Source organism: Pelmatolapia mariae, linkage group LG4 (genome assembly GCF_036321145.2).
Source record: "Pelmatolapia mariae isolate MD_Pm_ZW linkage group LG4, Pm_UMD_F_2, whole genome shotgun sequence".
In the NCBI taxonomy this organism is placed as follows: domain Eukaryota; kingdom Metazoa; phylum Chordata; class Actinopteri; order Cichliformes; family Cichlidae; genus Pelmatolapia; species Pelmatolapia mariae.
The window spans coordinates 14,435,107-14,452,529 of record NC_086230.1 but is presented as its reverse complement, the minus strand read 5'-3'; the positions used below and the strand labels follow the sequence as shown (position 1 = coordinate 14,452,529).

The 17,423-nt window shown below is 41.0% G+C and overlaps 2 protein-coding genes across 2 annotated transcripts; both read right to left on the bottom strand.

The window, feature by feature from the left end:
* Positions 1-1,537: 1,537 nt before the first annotated feature.
* On the bottom strand, positions 1,538-7,276 carry atp6v0ca (ATPase H+ transporting V0 subunit ca). The gene is made up of 3 exons (XM_063471565.1): positions 7,023-7,276; positions 3,938-4,121; positions 1,538-2,703 (listed from the first exon to the last, which is right to left on the bottom strand). Exons 1-3 carry the CDS (start codon positions 7,096-7,098, stop codon positions 2,499-2,501), a joined length of 465 nt encoding a protein of 154 aa, XP_063327635.1. The 5' UTR covers positions 7,099-7,276; the 3' UTR covers positions 1,538-2,498.
* Positions 7,277-11,924: 4,648 nt separating this feature from the next.
* On the bottom strand, positions 11,925-16,827 carry ypel3 (yippee-like 3). The gene is made up of 5 exons (XM_063471564.1): positions 16,058-16,827; positions 14,591-14,709; positions 14,397-14,440; positions 13,768-13,876; positions 11,925-13,038 (listed from the first exon to the last, which is right to left on the bottom strand). The coding sequence occupies exons 2-5, from the start codon at positions 14,705-14,707 to the stop codon at positions 12,949-12,951; spliced, it is 360 nt and encodes a 119-aa protein (XP_063327634.1). The 5' UTR covers positions 14,708-14,709; positions 16,058-16,827; the 3' UTR covers positions 11,925-12,948.
* Between the last annotated feature and the right edge of the window lie 596 nt (positions 16,828-17,423).

Below are 17,423 nucleotides of genomic sequence, written 5' to 3'. Positions count from 1 at the left end.
TCAGCAGCCAGGAGTGACTGGAGTCATTATACTCAGCCGTAAAAACAGATATCCACCGCAGTGGAGAACATTTAGAGCATTAACATGGTAAAATACTGCAAATTTTGGTATCGATCCGATACCAAGTAAATAGAAGGCCCTTATTGCCGATACCAATAACGCCCATAAAGCCAGCTGAAGGCGTATGCATTGTGTCATGATTTATTGAATGAATTATCATTGATTTGCACACTTTGAACAATAAATCACTGTGGTTTTGTTTTTTTTTTTGTTTTTTTAACTTTCTACAACTTATTTACTTATTTGACACAACAAAACAACACCTTTCAGGTTTTCACATATTTTGAAACTGGGTTTTTTGGAGACCCCGAGCGTAAATGTGCCCGCTTAAAGGACTCTGGGTCAGCTTCTGTTAATGGACTTTATAGGTTATAAATTAAATAGATGTGACAGTCAATACAAAAAGGTTCTGACATTTTTCATGGTGCATGTTTGAGGCATGTGCTACATACTGAACTTAGAGGATAGAAACAAACTATTGATCTAATCCGCTAGTATTTATCAATACCAATATCAGTGTTGGTATTGATACAGTCAATAGGATCACTATTTATTCTCGGACTTCACTAAATTAGCTTTGCGTGATAGAAGTTGAACATAATCCTTATTTATTTAATGTTGGGCCTCATCTCAGCTGCTTAGCAAATCCACTGGACTAATAAAGTGTCCAGCCGACTCACTGGACACTTTATTAGAAACCTCCTGTCACCTGCAGAACAGACTTAATTCTTCATGGCATAGATTTTGTCAACAGTCCACCATATATCCCATATTGACTTGACAATATCACAGAGTTGTTTGCAGATTTGTTGGCTGCACATCCATGATGTGAATCTTCTATTCCACCACATCCCAAAAGTGCTCTATATGATTGAGGTGACTGTGGAGTTTATTTGAATATAATTATTTCAGTATCATGTTAAAAAAACAAACACACACACACACACAACAAAAAACAGTTTGAGATGACTTGAGCTTAGTCACATAACATCCTGCTGGAGTCAGAAGATGGGCACACTGTGGTCATGCAGGGATGAACATGGCCAGCAACAGTACTCAGGTAGGTGTTTTACATGATGCTCAGTTGTTACCAAAAGGCCTGAAGTGTGCCAATAAAATATCGCCCACACCATTACACCATTAGCAGCAGCCTGAATTGTTGATACAATGCAGGATGGATCCATGCTTTCATGTTATTTATGCCAAATTCTGATATTACCATCTGAATGTCAAGACTCATGAGACCAGGTAATGTTATGGACCAGACAGACATTCTCTCTAAAGACCAAAAGTAAATAACTACTTTTATTAATATAAGAACGTGTAGCTGAAACTCTTTTGGGGTAAAAATACCCAACATATTGGCTAGTTTTAGATTGCATTTAAATGTTTAGGTATCTGCTGTCTGCTTTCCTTTTGCAGTGTTTGGACATTTCATTAACAGATATACTTTAAAAATAAATACTGGACAGTGAGATTCTGGAGGAGGTTGAGTTTTATTTGGAAATCTGACAGGTATGGCTGAACAGTGAGCTCTCACCTTCAACAAAATAAAACAAACAAATCAAGACAGCAGCACTACAGGTAAACGATACAAGTGTCTGAGGATGTCATATTAAACATAAATCCACTTGCATACATTATGCACTCAGATCATTCACGCACACACACTGTCAACTCCATATGAACATGTGGACATCCTCCATTAATATTCACACTACATCCAGAGGAATTCCAAGCACTTATAACAATTACCCACAGTGCAATTAATCTAACTATACACAGATAATTTATATATTTTTTTTTTATGTATATAGGGTATTCAATAAACAGTACTCCATTTAGATAGCTTCAAAATCTTCATAGCTGTCCATAAATAGTGAAAAAAAAAAGTTTCAAAAATGGTCCCAGAAAAGAACATGAAAAAATAAAATACTAGTGTTCACGATATCTTCAGCAGTCTTAAACAGAGGTTGACAATATAAACCACAAACAAAAAACAAAGAAACAAATAAATAAATAAATAAATACATAAATAAACCAAAGGAGGGGAATGGGCAGAGGGGGGTAAACGTTGATACTCACACTCACAGCACAGACTGGTTACTACATTTACTGGGGGGCAGGGGGGCTCTGGATCACTGTACAGTTTAAGATCAGACAATAAATCAGGCAGACTGTCCACACATCATCCCACAACACACAGTACATGTTCATGCCCGTTCTGTACGCACAAGACCTGACACAACTGGATGGCTTTAAACAATATGGATAGAAACCTATCTGAGGACAGAGCTATCAAAGTCGAACGCCAATGTGTTTCTGTCGCCATCCCGTCCTGTCAGACCCACCGGGTGTAATGGAAGTAGGTGAAAATCTCCTATTTGTTCTTGCTGCTCTGATGTGGAATGAATGAGATGGTGGCATGATGGAGACACTTATTTTGTAGATAGGATGAGGGCCACGATGAGCCCGTAAAGACCCAGCACCTCGGCGAAGATCAGGATCAGGATCATGCCCACGAACAGCCGAGGCTGCTGAGCGGTCCCTCTCACGCCGGCGTCACCCACGATGCCGATGGCGAACCCGGCCGCCAGGCCGCTCAGGCCCACGCTCAGACCGGCACCGAGATGCAGGAAACTCCTGTTGAAGAGAAGCAGTAGAAAATACTTATTTTGTGAAGTTAGGAGCATTCACAGCCTGGTTCTGCCACAGGTTTCTTCCCTTAAAAGGGAGTTTTTCCCCTTCCCTCTGTTGCCAAGTGCTTGCTCATGGCAGTTGTTAGATTGTTGGGGTTTTCTCTGTATTATTGTAGGGTCTTCACCTTAGAATATAAAGGGCCTTGAGGCGACTGTTTTGTGATTTGGTGCTATAGAATTGAACTGAAACATCTTTTTTTGTCCATAGGTTAGAAATACTCGTGAGTTTTATATGTAGCATCAAGTTGTGCACTGAAACTATGTTCACTCCTCTCTCTTGTTCCTCCTTTTAAACTTGCATGAAAAAATATGAAGGAGGGTGCAGAGATGAGCAGTTTCACTCTAAATGTTTTTGTTGTTGCATTTGCTGCTTTTTAGCAATTCTAACCAAAGGTCTGAATAAAAGCGCTGAATTCTGAAAAGAACAAGCCCAGTTTCAAATCTGCAGTCTTTTTATGCATTATTAATAACTGGACTACATCAAATTGCTCAACAAGTCTTCACAGAAAGTGGCATGTTAAGGACTCGCCTAGTGGTTAATATGCATGCCCACTTAGCTTTTAAAAACAACAGGAACAAATAAAATTCAACCCTGGCTGGTCTCCCCAGAGAAATGTCCTCATCAGGGCTGCTACATAAATAATGTCAGAAGACCATTTGAAGTGCTTTCATACACAAAAGTGAACACCTGTTCATGAGCATGGCGCTGTGTTTACAGTGAAAATAGTACACCTTGACTGCACTAGTTTGGTTTGCCTGCCCACAAACACTGTGCTGTTGAGTCTCAGCAATATCACAAAACTGCCACCAGGAAACAAGTCATGATAAGCTGACTGAGACCTGCCCAGCAAAACAATGAAGAGCCAGATGAAACAAGTGGACCATGAAGGTAGTTAAACAGTAAGCTCAGGTCCCACAGGTTTACTTCTTTAAGGAGTTGGCAGAGATTATAATAGAGCTCAAAGGCCAGAGATGATTGCTTTTTAAAATGTTGCTATTATCTGATTATCTGGTTTACAATTAAGTTGTGTATCTAAACAATAACTAGAGAAACCCGACTCAACATGATCTTGAATAACACGTTAGACACAGACAATGAAATTCAGATTGTTATTTTACTGTTGCATCACTATATGACAAACAAACAAAGATCCTTATGTATGAGAAGTTTATCTTACTTGTAAAGAGAGACTCTCTCAGATATGTTGTTCGCTATCAGCACAGCCACCACCAGCCCGTAGATGGCAATGATACCTGCCATGACCACAGGAATGATAGACTTCATGATGAGCTCTGGCCGCATCACAGACATGGCAGCGATGCCTGTGCCGCTCTTTGCCGTCCCATACGCTGCTCCTAACGCTGAGAAAGAGATATGATAAATCTGCGTTAATGAAGCAAAGCTCTGAGTTTTATCTTCTGAGGCATGTTGCAGAAAGGATGAGAAATTCGACTGCCAGTTCTTTCTTGCATTTCACCTACTTTTTAGCTTTCCTCACAAACCATCTCAGAAAAACTGCATGAAAAATGTTATAAGTTGTTAGACTGTGAAGTCTCGCTACGCAACACAACACCGCCCACTTCACTACTTTATGACTCTTTTCATGACTAATAATGCCACCGATGGGCGCTCGTCCAGCAATTTTTCCCTCCGCTCTGCTGTCACCTCGCATTTCACTGATGCCCGCTTGGCTCGTCACACTGCCATGAATGCTGCACACCAAAATATTACAGTTTATACGTCCACAACAACTCTGCAATACACCCAGGCATTTGCAGGAATCTCAACCTGTTATTTTATCTGCATTTCCTGCTGCTGTTGATCACAAACTGCCTCTGCTTCTTTATCACTGTCTCCTATTTGCATGCAATTTCATTTGTTTTGCATTAGAAAACCCTCTGTGTTCACAGTAAACGTGTACTGTGCAAATGAAGACCAGAAAAGTGAGCAGCAGCATCTAAAAATTATGCTTACTTGTGATGATTGAGAGGTGATGAATGGGCTGTAACTATTGACAGAGCTGTTCTGTATTTTAATAGGTTGTATCTTTAAACTAAAGAGGATTTATGCGTATATTTATTCTCTGCTCAGTATGATTTTTACAATCCCATCACATGCACTTAAACAACTGCATGAACATTATTATTAAATACAGTAAATACAGAGTGGATGACTTGCAGGTCAGCCCCTCTGATCAGAAGAAGGCAGAGGTTCTGCCACCGAGCGGTAGCATTCACATTTCAAATGTCTTTAATCCAGTGCATTCAGGCGCTATTCTTCAACACCTGGAGAGCGCAGATCGGTGCCGGGAAATTCCTCATCATTACATGTGACTTTGCTGGCTGCGAGCAGTGAGCAGCTGTGAACACGGCATGTTTGCAAAGAAGACTCGCTCACTGGGGTGGATGAATAAATAATAATGGTACAATAACACACAGCTTTCCTCACTTCCCACTCGCTTGGCTGTGCAGTCACATTTACAGGCAATGGACTTCTCTGTAGTCTGGGAGTCGGGAATATTTGTATATATCAAACCATAAGGGTCCAAAAGCTAAAATATCCAAATATCCACACGCCTTCTGCAGTGAGATGTGTTGGATATGACGAGGGTGTTCAGCTACACAGGTGAACCATTTTCTTAAAAGTAACATCGGGGCTTCATGTCTATAAATCGTGGACTGGATAAACAAAGAACAATCATACATCTCAAGTTGGCATTTTACTGAGTGTGACAGTAATCAAACTCAAATAATGCAGCTGTATGAAGGGGCTCCTAAATGCCTGTGGTGTATAAAATGATGGGTTACTGAAGTGCAACCAAGGTTATTTTTTCCTCCCAAAACGCTTTTAAATACTTTAAGGGTCACTGAGAAAGAGCTAATATTAAACTTGATGTCAGGCTCATTAAACAGAGTTGTGATTAAAAGCAGGCCAAAAAGCATCAAAGGTTGAAGAGCTAATATTTATAAGAAATATTATTTAATTAATAATTTTCCCCATACTGCTCCAAGTTGTCTTTACGCAGCCTGCAGAAAACGTGAAAGCCTAAAAGAGAGCAAAGGTCACACAGGTATGCACAACTTAAGCAGCAGGCACACCTCAATGTGTGAGGAAGTCTTTAAACTAATTTAGATCTTATTAGGATACAGTGATCCAACTGGGTGTTGGCCACGACTTCACCAGTCCACATTCATGTTGTTGCCTTCTAAATGTCAACGTAAAATTCAATGCTTACATCAGGAATTAAAAAAGGCTGATCATGCTCAAAATGATCCTTTTGGTGGGGTGATTATGAACATAAGCAGGATTTGTTTGCATACAGTTAAGATAAAGAGTGTGTTACTTTACATAACAGGGGTGTACCCTTTCTCCTGTTATTTTTGGATATAACCCCCCCCCCCATTTAAAAATCAGAGTCCTGAAAACCCTATTTGGTGGGTGAGATTTTTTTTTATTTTTAAATACGTCCACATATCCAGGGCCAAACAACACAGTTTGAATGCTACAGCTATTTCTGGCCTAATGTTAACTATATGTTGCTGTTTCATCAGTGCAAAATTCAGCCCGGTCTGTCACGAACACAGTTGCTTGCATCAGCAAGAATTACCATCACTTGATTGGCTTAACTTGGCCAAAAAATGTCTCCCACCAAGAGCACACTGTGAACCTTTCAGTGGGTGTGCTCCACACTGCACGACAGGCGGTGCAAATGAATGGGTGGATTTCCCCCTTTTAATTTCTCCCGCTGATCTTTAGGCCTTCGATGCTGCCTCCTTTCCTGTAACACAGGAGCTCATTTAAACCAATAAAACCTCGGCAACCTTTCGCGAGGATGCCATGTTTCCTCCATCAAGATCTCTGGCCTTCCTGTTTCCGTGAAATAACCCCATTATGGCAGATTACAGATGGCCTGACCAGGTCAGCTGCCACCTCCGTTGATGGGTGTGCGTCACCAACCAGCAGCAACCGGGACACATAGTTACAGCCTGGCTCACGCAGAGGGAGGCAGCCTGCAAGAGCAAGGTGAGGACAGCAGCTTGATGTCGATGGAATCCCTCCCCCTTGCCCTCGCCTCTCCTTCGCAACGCATCCCCTGGCAGGTGTGCGAGTCGAGAAAGCGCCGGGGCTTCTCTACGCTCAAACCCTGCCGCTGGTTGATCTCTAACATCACCCACGAACTCAACACCTGGCCGAGCTAACCAGCCGTTAGCGTTATGACAGCGAAAACGAGGATGCCAAGATGAAGAAGCTGGTGTAGTTACCGCTGAAGACCATGGCCGCAGAGGCACCCATCACGGCGAAGAAAGGCGAGTACTCGGGGCTCTCCTCAGAAGACATTCTCGCACTTTTTCCTCAGGGCGATACGGCTACGGAGCAGACGGAATTCTCGTCAGGGTTTCCCCTATCCCACCTTGGGCTTTCGGGCAACTTAAAACACTGGGAGGGGGGCGACAACGTAGCGGGCAGCAAGAGGACCGGTGTAGAAGAGGGGAAAATGGCGAAACGGAAAAAGTCACGTGGCCAACCATCCAGGAAGGTTCCATTTAGGGTTTTTCCCGGGGGGTAAGGGAGTGGGGTGCTCGACACAAACAGACACTAATATAATATAACCAATAATACAACTGCTGATTAATACATACACATTGAAACATATTATATAATAAAATATCGTTTCTAAATTCAAGGCAATTGAAAGTGAATTTCAAATTGATTGTACGTCACATAATGCATTTATTACTACAACATGCTATATGAGGTTTTTTTGCCCCGTCCATGAATTATGGTACGCTCTGCTGCTGCTGCAAGCTGCACTGACTGCGGTTGAAACGCTAGTCGTCACTGCAAGCTGGCGTATTAATTATTAGGTTTAAAATAAACAGCAGACTCCACCATAAGCGGCGTCTGCACCCTATAATTTAAAAATACAACAACAAATAAACAGTTTAATGTGGACACAGCGAGAAAACACAGTAACCCTGAGCCCATATTAAGCATTGACGCCATCCATCCATCCTCCAGCACAGGAGCCTACAGGGCATGTCTGTGGTGTGCTGTTTTATGCAGGGCAATACCTTTCGGGGAAATTTGGACTTAAAATAAGAGCAGAAACTCTTTGGGAGACCAAATATCAAATAACTACTCAAGAAACTAAGCAAAGCTTAAAGATGCACCCCGGAGTCGTCATTTCAAGGTGACACCAACATGAAAATGGGTGTTTCTTGTATCAGCTAAAGGGGTCTTCCACCCCAAAATATAGACTTACTCAAACTTTGATTTTAGTCATCTTTAAATTTGATCAGATCCTGATTAAATGTATGTTTGCTGTGATTAAAGAGAGATTGTTCTGCAAAATATTTTGTTACTTTGCCATGATGAATAATAAAGTTTGAGCCAAATCAAATCAGCTTAATCACAGTAGCTTGTTTTACTGATTTTACTGCTGTATTCCACTGAAGGGTCAGAGATGAATCTGTGTCGATCACTAGTAAATGTTCACATATTTGAAGCTGAGTTTAAATCCTCATGAATTTCATTCTCTTGAAAGCCATAAGTGTCTTAAAAGCAAGGCATTAACATTCTCTTCTGACACTTTTGGTTCAACCTTTTTATAAAAACACATTCATCTGTTTAAATGGTGGAACATTTTTAACTCATGGTGTTACATTTGGATTTTCTTCTCATCTACAAGAGATGTATGACTCAAGCAGCATTCAGCACTAGCTAAAATTCCTTTTAGATACCGTTTGTAAGTTAATTTGCTAAAACAAAAAATAAATAAATAAATAAATAATAAAAGGAGCAGTGCACATCTTGTAAAGCTGTCAATCCAGCACCTTCCAGCTCCACCCCGACTTTGCTAGGTAGATTTAACGTATTTAGTCTCCCAAAGGATGTATTTTATTTCCTGTATTATTTCCAGATAGGCGAGTGGATTCATATATGGGCTTAGCTCCCAGTGCATAGCTTTTCTTTATGGAAACTTGTATGATGCAGTATAACTGAAAATTCAGGAGATGCTTGAATTTGTTCACTTTTCTCACATGAATCAAATTACAAAACACTCACAGGCATGAAAAGGTGAACACATAGCAGCTGAAAGTGTACTGCACACACATGACTGTCAGCAGCCTCTCCAGCAAAGGATGGAGCCCATTCATGTGACACATGTGTGTTTAACATATGATCACCACCTCTTTACATTTTTATTCTCTTTAGGGAAATGTGATCTCCCTGGCAGGTCCACTGCTAGCTCGCTGATAGAGTAGATTTCATTTTAATGCTTATTTCTGTACTCCATCAGGTCTTTTGTACACAATCATTAATCACACAGTTTTTGTCTTACTTTGAGTTCATCTGCTCATTTGTATTCTATTTTGAGATTTGCAGGTAAACAGTGTGTTACCACAGCAATTACTCCACTTAATTAGCCCACAGAAATGTGTAAATATCTACAAATATGTTTACATATTCTAAATCCTTTATGGAATAGATGTCTGAATTCTGCAGCAAAACAATTCAAATTTAACATTTTAAACTACTAAACCAGTAATGTCCACAAATTGATTTATTGCAGAGTTATAACATGCCTTAAAGGTTAGAAGTTAAAGGCACATAAATACAGTGATAATGCTCTTAGAAGTACTTCTTATTATTGCGTTTCTTTATGATTCCCCCTCGCACAAAGGTTAGTGAATAAATCCAGCTGATATTTTATGTCACCAGCTCTCATAGAGGTATATTTTTGGTTTTTGAGACAGGCGCAGGTTGTTCCAAACACCTCTGTGAGCTCGCCACAGTTCTGCTGTGGATTTACTGTCTCAGCGTCTTCTGTGTCTTCATGTAATCCCAGACATCAGGGCTCTGTGGAGGCCAAGCCATCTGTTGCAGGATGAAGCTACTTGTTCCTCCTCACAGTTGAACACAGTGCTTTATGCCTCTGGCTGTATTTTTGGACTCGCTGTCATGCTGTAAAATAAACCTGGGTCTGATCAGATGGCACTGAAATGAGAGCGGTAAGAATTAAAGGTGATAAAATCTCTGCACAGCACTGGTGTCTAAACATAACTACACTACAGCACCACCTGCTGGCTGACTTCCAGCACCATCTGTTGGCACAGAATCGGATTTGTTCCACAGACGGCAAGAGCTCCGCTGACATGCGTAAAAAGACATTTTCTTAAAAAGCTGCTGTAATGTCATATAAACCAGCGGGGGCTAAAGAGAAGTTGAATGGGCTATCAATACAGCCACATCTGAACAGTTTCTGAACACAAACGAATTTGAGCCGTAAATAAAGGCAACACAACTATTATCAGCATCACTAATAGGTGCAAATATTTAAAGTCTTTTAAATTTGCATTTTCATTTTAATATCACAATTTATGAAATTAGAGTTAAAGTAATGAAAACTGTTCACTTATTATTTACTAAAATGTAGCTTTAAAGCTATGCAGGCCAATCTGAGTCCTACCTGTTTTTATGCAAATAAATCAGATTTAAAGTGGTCTGCTTTGATAATAAGCTTGCTGGAAAACCTATTTTCTTGTCCATAAATGGTACAACATTTGTTTGTGGGTTAAGCAGCAGAGGTGAGTATGTGAGTTGGACCAATAAAAAGCCTAAATCTTCTCTGCCAATGCCAAACAGCTCATTCTGCTACTGACTCTGGTTTTTTGTTATTTATTGGATTGGATGATTGAAGTCTGAAGGAACAAGACATGTTAGCAATTTATTCATTTAACAAATGGGGGAAGAAGTATTAATTGCCAAAAGAGTCTGGCACCTCCTCCTCATGCTGGTCACAAACTGCTGTGGGATGGCATCCCATTCTTCAACCAGCATTCGTCAGAAGTCAGCCAGTGTGGTTGTGCCAGACCAGACCTTAGATTGGCTGTGTGCAGTCTGTTCCAGGTTGTCTGGGTAAACAGCCATCGGCCAGATCATTCTGCAAACCTTGACTGGATATAGGGGCGATTGTGGCTCAAGAGTTGGGAGTTCGCCTTGTAATCGGAAGGTTGCCGGTTCGAGCCCCGGCTTGGCCAGTCTCAGTCGTTGTGTCCTTGGGCAAGACACTTCACCCGTTGCCTACTGGTGGTGGTCAGAGGGCCCGGTGGCGCCAGTGTCCGGCAGCCTCGCCTCTGTCAGTGTGCCCCAGGGTGGCTGTGGCTACAACGTAGCTTGCCATCACCAGTATGTGAATGGGTGGATGACTGGATATGTAAAGCGCTTTGGGGTCCTTAGGGACTAGTAAAGCGCTATATAAATACAGGCCATTTACCATTTTACCATATATAAATGCTTACCGTTTCTGTGCTTGCTGACAGTTTGAGGTTTTCTTGGGATGCCTAGTTTATAGACATTTATGGACCTTGGCGTTCAATTTGGAGAGGATACTAGAGATCAGTCCAAGTAATGCTGCTACTTGGTTTTGAAAAAGCACCCGCTTGAAGTTGTCCTATAGCATAGCCCTATCCAGATCAGTCAAACATGCCATGGTTGGCGCAGACACCAACTGACTGCTGTAGCAGGGTCCATGCTCACAGGTGCTCCTAATCAAACAGCAATGAGGCACCTGCAATACCAGAAGCTCAATAGCAGAAAAGGCTGTTTGGCTTTGACTATTTTATAATGGGAACAACTCACAAATGTGGCACCATTTAAGGAGCAATAAACAGGCTTGCAAACAATATAAGATTTATTGCAGAGCATTACAACAAAGAAATAAATGGAGCAAACACAAATTTACTTACTTTTTATGCCAAAGTTTGTAAAGAACCACTTATGGAGATGATAAATAAATCAGGTTCGTTTTTAAAGCCACAGGGAGGCACTAGAGATGGATTAAAGAGTCACGAGCTACTCAGTGTAAACTAATCCCTGGTGTTGTATAGGACTGATCTGACTCTCGCTACCATCAATATAATAATATAACATGACAGATACAAGATGTGTGACCTACAAATATGCCAAAGTGAGTACTTTAATTTTTCCTTTTTATTAGTTTCCCCCCAAAACAGACAATCAAAAGCTACTTTTACCTTTGGCTGTTTTATGAGTTTGGCCCTCACACTTTTGTGTTGTCTCGGCACTTTGAACAGAAACTTTCTCAGCCTGTGTTTTGTCTGTATTTGACCACAAAGAAGAAATAAGCACAAACAAAAGTCTTACTGGCATACTGTATTTTAATGAAATATCAGGTTAAAATAAAAAACACTTTAATGAAAGAAGCAGACATTTAAAAAAAAAAAAAGTCACCATAAATATGCTACATTACCCAAATCACACTCTGCTCTAGCACAATCTAGGAAATCTAAGGGCTGCTTTAGTGTTAGGTCATACACAAACATATGAAGGATCCGCATTAAGAGTGAAGATATCCCGAATGTGCAGTGGAAAATCTAAATGTGAATCAACTCCAGATCAATGCTTCTCAACACTATCCAGCTTAAGACTTATGAGCAAACACTGCACTCATACACATTCCCACCCGAGCACACACTAAAAGGTAGACCTTCAAGCGGAAGACTTACCCCAGATTATGAATTACAAGACGTTTGTGGGCTTTTTAGGCTAAATATGAACAAATTTTACTAATCTTAAAAACATTAACTCATAAAAAAAAAGCCCATCCCGCTTCTCTAAGCGTTCCCATACCCTCACATCAAAAAAAAGAAGGGATCTCTGGATTAAACAAGCCTAAATAATTCACTCAGTTTGGGTCATTTACATCTAAGTATGCACCTTAAAGTCAAAAGGAAAACCCAAATACCTGCATCCAGTGTTTAAGATAAGATTATTTGACTTGCACCAGCCTGCCCACCACAGAGCGAGGCCGTTTCAGTGGTTTAATCACTAATAGGCGTGCTCAAAATGTAACACCAACTGGTGCCCCGTGTGACCACATCTCCAAGTTTTCACGCGCAAACCCCGCACTCATTCAGTCCATGTCCTCCTGCACAACTAGCACTTAGGACAGCATTATCAGCAAATGTGTTGTCGTGCTTGCTGAAAAAAAGGAAACAAAACACGAAGAACAGATAAAGATAAGGCATCACATGCTATTCTTGGCAAAGCTGTATGAAGTGAAAGTGTGGCACAGCGATGGCTCGAACGTGGGATGAAGAAGCTACACTGGAACCGTTTTCGCAACTTGTGAAAAAGTCATGACGAAAGACGAAGATTTCCCTCTCAGTCCCAACCGTTGTCCTTTATCATGTGGGACAGCTCGATGATGTACTTCCCCTCCTTGTACTTCTGACTCAGCTCAAAGGCCTGTTCCTGCAGGAGGAAGGTGAAAGGGAGTTGTTAGAAAGACAGAAAAAGTTAGATGACAGATGAAAGAAAGATGTAGCTGCCATGATGTCTGGTTAGTGGACAACTAATCTGACATCTTGCTACTTCTTAGAGTGACTTTTAGCAAAGCTCAACCCCAAGTGAATACACTGCACAAACAAACAGTAAGAGTTTGTCAATCAGAGGGCAGCCACACCCCGAAACATACCTCACTTTGCTGTTTACTCCTAATGGAGATAATAATTCACTAAATGAACAGCATGTTGTCTTAATGAAGGTTTTAAAACAGTGACAGAGACCATAAAGTCATCAGGGAAAAGTTTACAGAAGTAATAAATCAAGAGAGAAACTGGGTCATTTTCTCATGTATTTCTTTACAATCACACTACCCTGGGGGGGCCTCACAGCTGGATGTATTTGGGACAAAACAGCGGATTGTTTTTTTTGCAGTTCATGCATTAATGCAGACAGTGACATTCACATAACAATCACTGGAAAGTCCAGTTGTTCTTGATTACATCATTGCTTTGTTGTTTTTGTGCACATTCTGCGTCTTACAGAAATGTCCCAATTGATTTGTGTGATATGTATAAAATCCGCCATGGCAACAGAAAAATGTGTGTGGACGTATCAGTGAATTAAAAAACAAAAAGCCTTTAAGTGATTTAATGATGAATAATCCTGCACTGTATTTGCTGGAGGACATATACGTACATATTTCCAGCCCAACGTGGTGTGACAGTTTTCGCAGTAGATGTCGGCCACTGCATGAAGTCCCGTGAGCAGCAGTCTCTCCTCAGCAGGGCCGCAGCCGACATTGACCCTGAAGACAAAAGCATGGACACACTGTGATTAAACTGTTCTCTTCAGTAATCACTCAAGGACAGCCTCTCCTGCACAGCTACAACCTCCTTCAGGAGAAAATGTTAATGAAACCCTACTATTAAAAAGGGCTGCACCTGAACAAATTAAGATTTAAACTGAGTGGAGCTGGTAGGTTAATATTTAAAACGCGAACAGTGTGTACTCCTGACCCACTAACCCCAGAAGAAGGTGAGCTCACACACCTTCAAAATCCAAACTAGAGCAAATCAAGTTGTCTGTTCAGTGTGGTTTGATTAAATAAGCGCGATACTAGGAATGTGTTTTCAGCGAGAAAGACTTTTTATAAAATGATTTGCATGAAAAAAAATAACATTTTTGCACAAAGTGGCTTTAAAGTTGTTGTGAATACAAGTGAGATGTGAAAAAACAACAACAGTTCCCTCTTCTCCTGTCTACAGGAGAAGTGAGACTGGAAACCTAAAACAGGAAAAACCTGCTTTTTAACAGTTGATACTTACACAGAGTTGAAGAGGTAGGCTCGGCCCTGGCTGCCTTGGAAAGACTAGGAGACAGGGAGGAAAAATATAAATTAGAGACAGACAGCAAATCCAACTCTGACATGTCTCAGATGCAACTTTCTAAAATAACCATGAAGCAAATGTGCATGCCATCTGACATGATTATCAACAACAAAAACAGGCAGCATACAGACCTTGGAGATAAGATCGTCATGATTGGCCAGATGGGCACGACAGTGCACACAGCTGTAACGGCGGTGGCAGGAGTCCAGATAGGCCTGGAACGTCTTGGCTTTTGTCAGCTTCACCATGTCTGAGCAGGAGCAAAAACAGAGAGAGACAAGTTTTTTTTATTATTGTTTGTATGATGGGTTAACGATCTAAGCACACAGTTAGTCCATCTGACTAACCATAAACAGGATGATTTCTTTCTCATTTGAATTAACCTTAGCCCCATCACAAGACTATAAAGCTTCACCCTAACGCAATGTGACACAAAGGTTATTAAAGTTAAGCCTAACTAAAAACCAAAAGCAGGACGTTCCTTCCAGCTTCTGTCAGACTGTGTGCAATGTGCAATAGTCTATATTCCATCTTGCTGTTAACCACTGCACTATGCAATATCCCATGCCATATATATTCCTATATGTACAGTGCACATTTTTCTCTATTGTTGTAGAGTATTATTAATAGAGGTTATGTTATAATGCTGAATCTACTTATTTTGTTCCTGTTCTATTCATTTTGTTGTTATAATAATGTAATAACGTGAATTTTTTCACTCGGGGGTAAAAGTCTATCTTATAAAAAGGCCATTGTCAACACAACCAGCCTGATGAGGTTTTTTGTATTGAGACTTAGGATGCCTACATGACTTTGAACTGCCTTCACAAGGTGCTATTACTGTAATCTCGTAAACCAGGCCCCTGATAAGTAGCCCAAGTATTATAATAACTACAAAGAAAACTAAACTAAAACTGAGCACTGTCAAACTGCAATGAGGCTGGAGCTAGAGAAAATCTGTTAATCACCTGATCAGATGTGGTTCAGAAAAATCTATGACCAAAGTCCTACTATTATACTGACACGCCAAGTGAAAATTGAAAGTCAGCACTATAAAGGTGTGACTTACTCCCTCAAGCCTTTGCATTAGTATTTAACAATTTGGAGTTTGTAACTAACAGTTTGAGCCATCTAACAGCAAGGTTTTAAGGTCATTCATCCTTAATGAAGCTATCTGGGTTGGACTCTTTGTCAGCTTCAATCATGCATCTTCTTTTCAGTGATTAAATGTATAATGGCAGAGGGTGACTTTACAAGGTATGGATGCATTATTAGCTGAGACTAGTCAAACATAACAGGTTAGTTAACCAGGCAGCTTCCTTCCTGGTTTCTAATAGTTGGCACAAATAACCCTTGCTTAGATAAATGCAGCAGTTAACCCAAATTCAAGGACTGTACAGGCACTGTCCGTCTACCAGTCAACCTAAACGGACTGATGGTGCATCTGCCAGCTGCAGGAGTAAACCGGGCCACTAGCTCTGGTTTGACCTAGCTTAGTGTGTTAGCTAGCCCGCTAGCTCCGCACTGTCAACACACAACAGCAGCGGCAGCAGCGCAGATGCGCATTGCAGGACATTTCTCGGCGTCCGTCCACTCACCTAAAAACACCGAAGCTCCTCACAGTCTAGACAGCGGACTGGTGTGACCAGCAGCTGAAAAACTTCAGGTAAAAGGCAGAAAAACGGTCAGTTTGGTGAGAAACGATCGACCACGCGCTGGCGGTTCGGACACACAAAAAAGGACAGACAGCTCTGGCTGTTGAAGCGGAGCCCGTTTACCCGCGTCTCTCTTTTGTTTTGTTTTTAACCAGAACCAGCGCTCAAAGTTCCGAAACGACCTTCTTTAAAAGTGGAGCTGGACGCCGACAAAGCTGGCAGGCTGACAAGGAGCGAAAGCAGCGACCTCGGCGGGAGGAAAAATGCGATTTGTTTATGAAAACACGCATAGGAGGAAGTCTGGGTAGTGCAAAACAAATCCCCGCTGACCAATCAGAGCCTCCGAGTGACGTTAGAATGTGGGTCAACCAATCAGATTCCATCTTACCGGGGCCTTTTATGGCTATCAGTTTGATTGCTGTTTGGTAGCGTTTCATAAATGCTGAAAGTGTGTTATCATCTCCGGCCTGTAGGACTGGGATTAAAAATAATTTCAAAAACAGGCATAGTGCTTCTGTAGAGCTCAGACCAATAAGAGCAAGAACAACATGCTAACCTGCTACTGTGACAGTTTCCAGGAATTCTTGGAATATGAGCCTGAGGGAAGGGTTTTATTTGTTGTGGTTTCTTGACTGCTCCTTTGCATGTCATTTGCTGTGTGTTTGCCTTTCGTGTGTGTGTGTGTGTGTGTGTGTGTGTGTGTGTGTGTGTGTGTGTGTGTGTGTGTGTGTGTGTGTGTGTGTGTGTGTATTTTTATGACACACAGGCAGGCGGTCCATCATATCTTACGTTGATCTCTGGTTTAGTTTTGAAAAGTTTGGTTATAATTCCTGCAGTTTCCTTGCTCTGTGGTACAGCAACATGTAACATTAAATGTTGATCAAAGACCTAGGCCTACGGTGAGCAGATCCCAACAAACTAAATGTAGGGCATATGTGGTATTTGTGTGGGAGAAAGTGGGACATGTCAGCAATGATGACTTAAAAATAAAAACAAACAAACAATAAACTAGGCATGTACAGGCTAATTAAACAATATTTCAAACTGTCTTGCTAAGCAAATACAGTAAAGATAAAAGGAAACTGAAGTTTGTTCTTATAGTCATGCATATGGAAAGTCTTTATGTACTTTCACTGTGATTTCTGCATTTTGGGGCCTTCAGTTTGAATCTATCCATAGATTTGCATAGCTTTCTTTCGCCACATCTGAAAAGTTCAGCAATTTTATTTAATTATAACACATATATTGTGTCACTTCACACCATATTATTCAGAATATACTGGAACTTCATTTTCTTTCTCACAGTTTA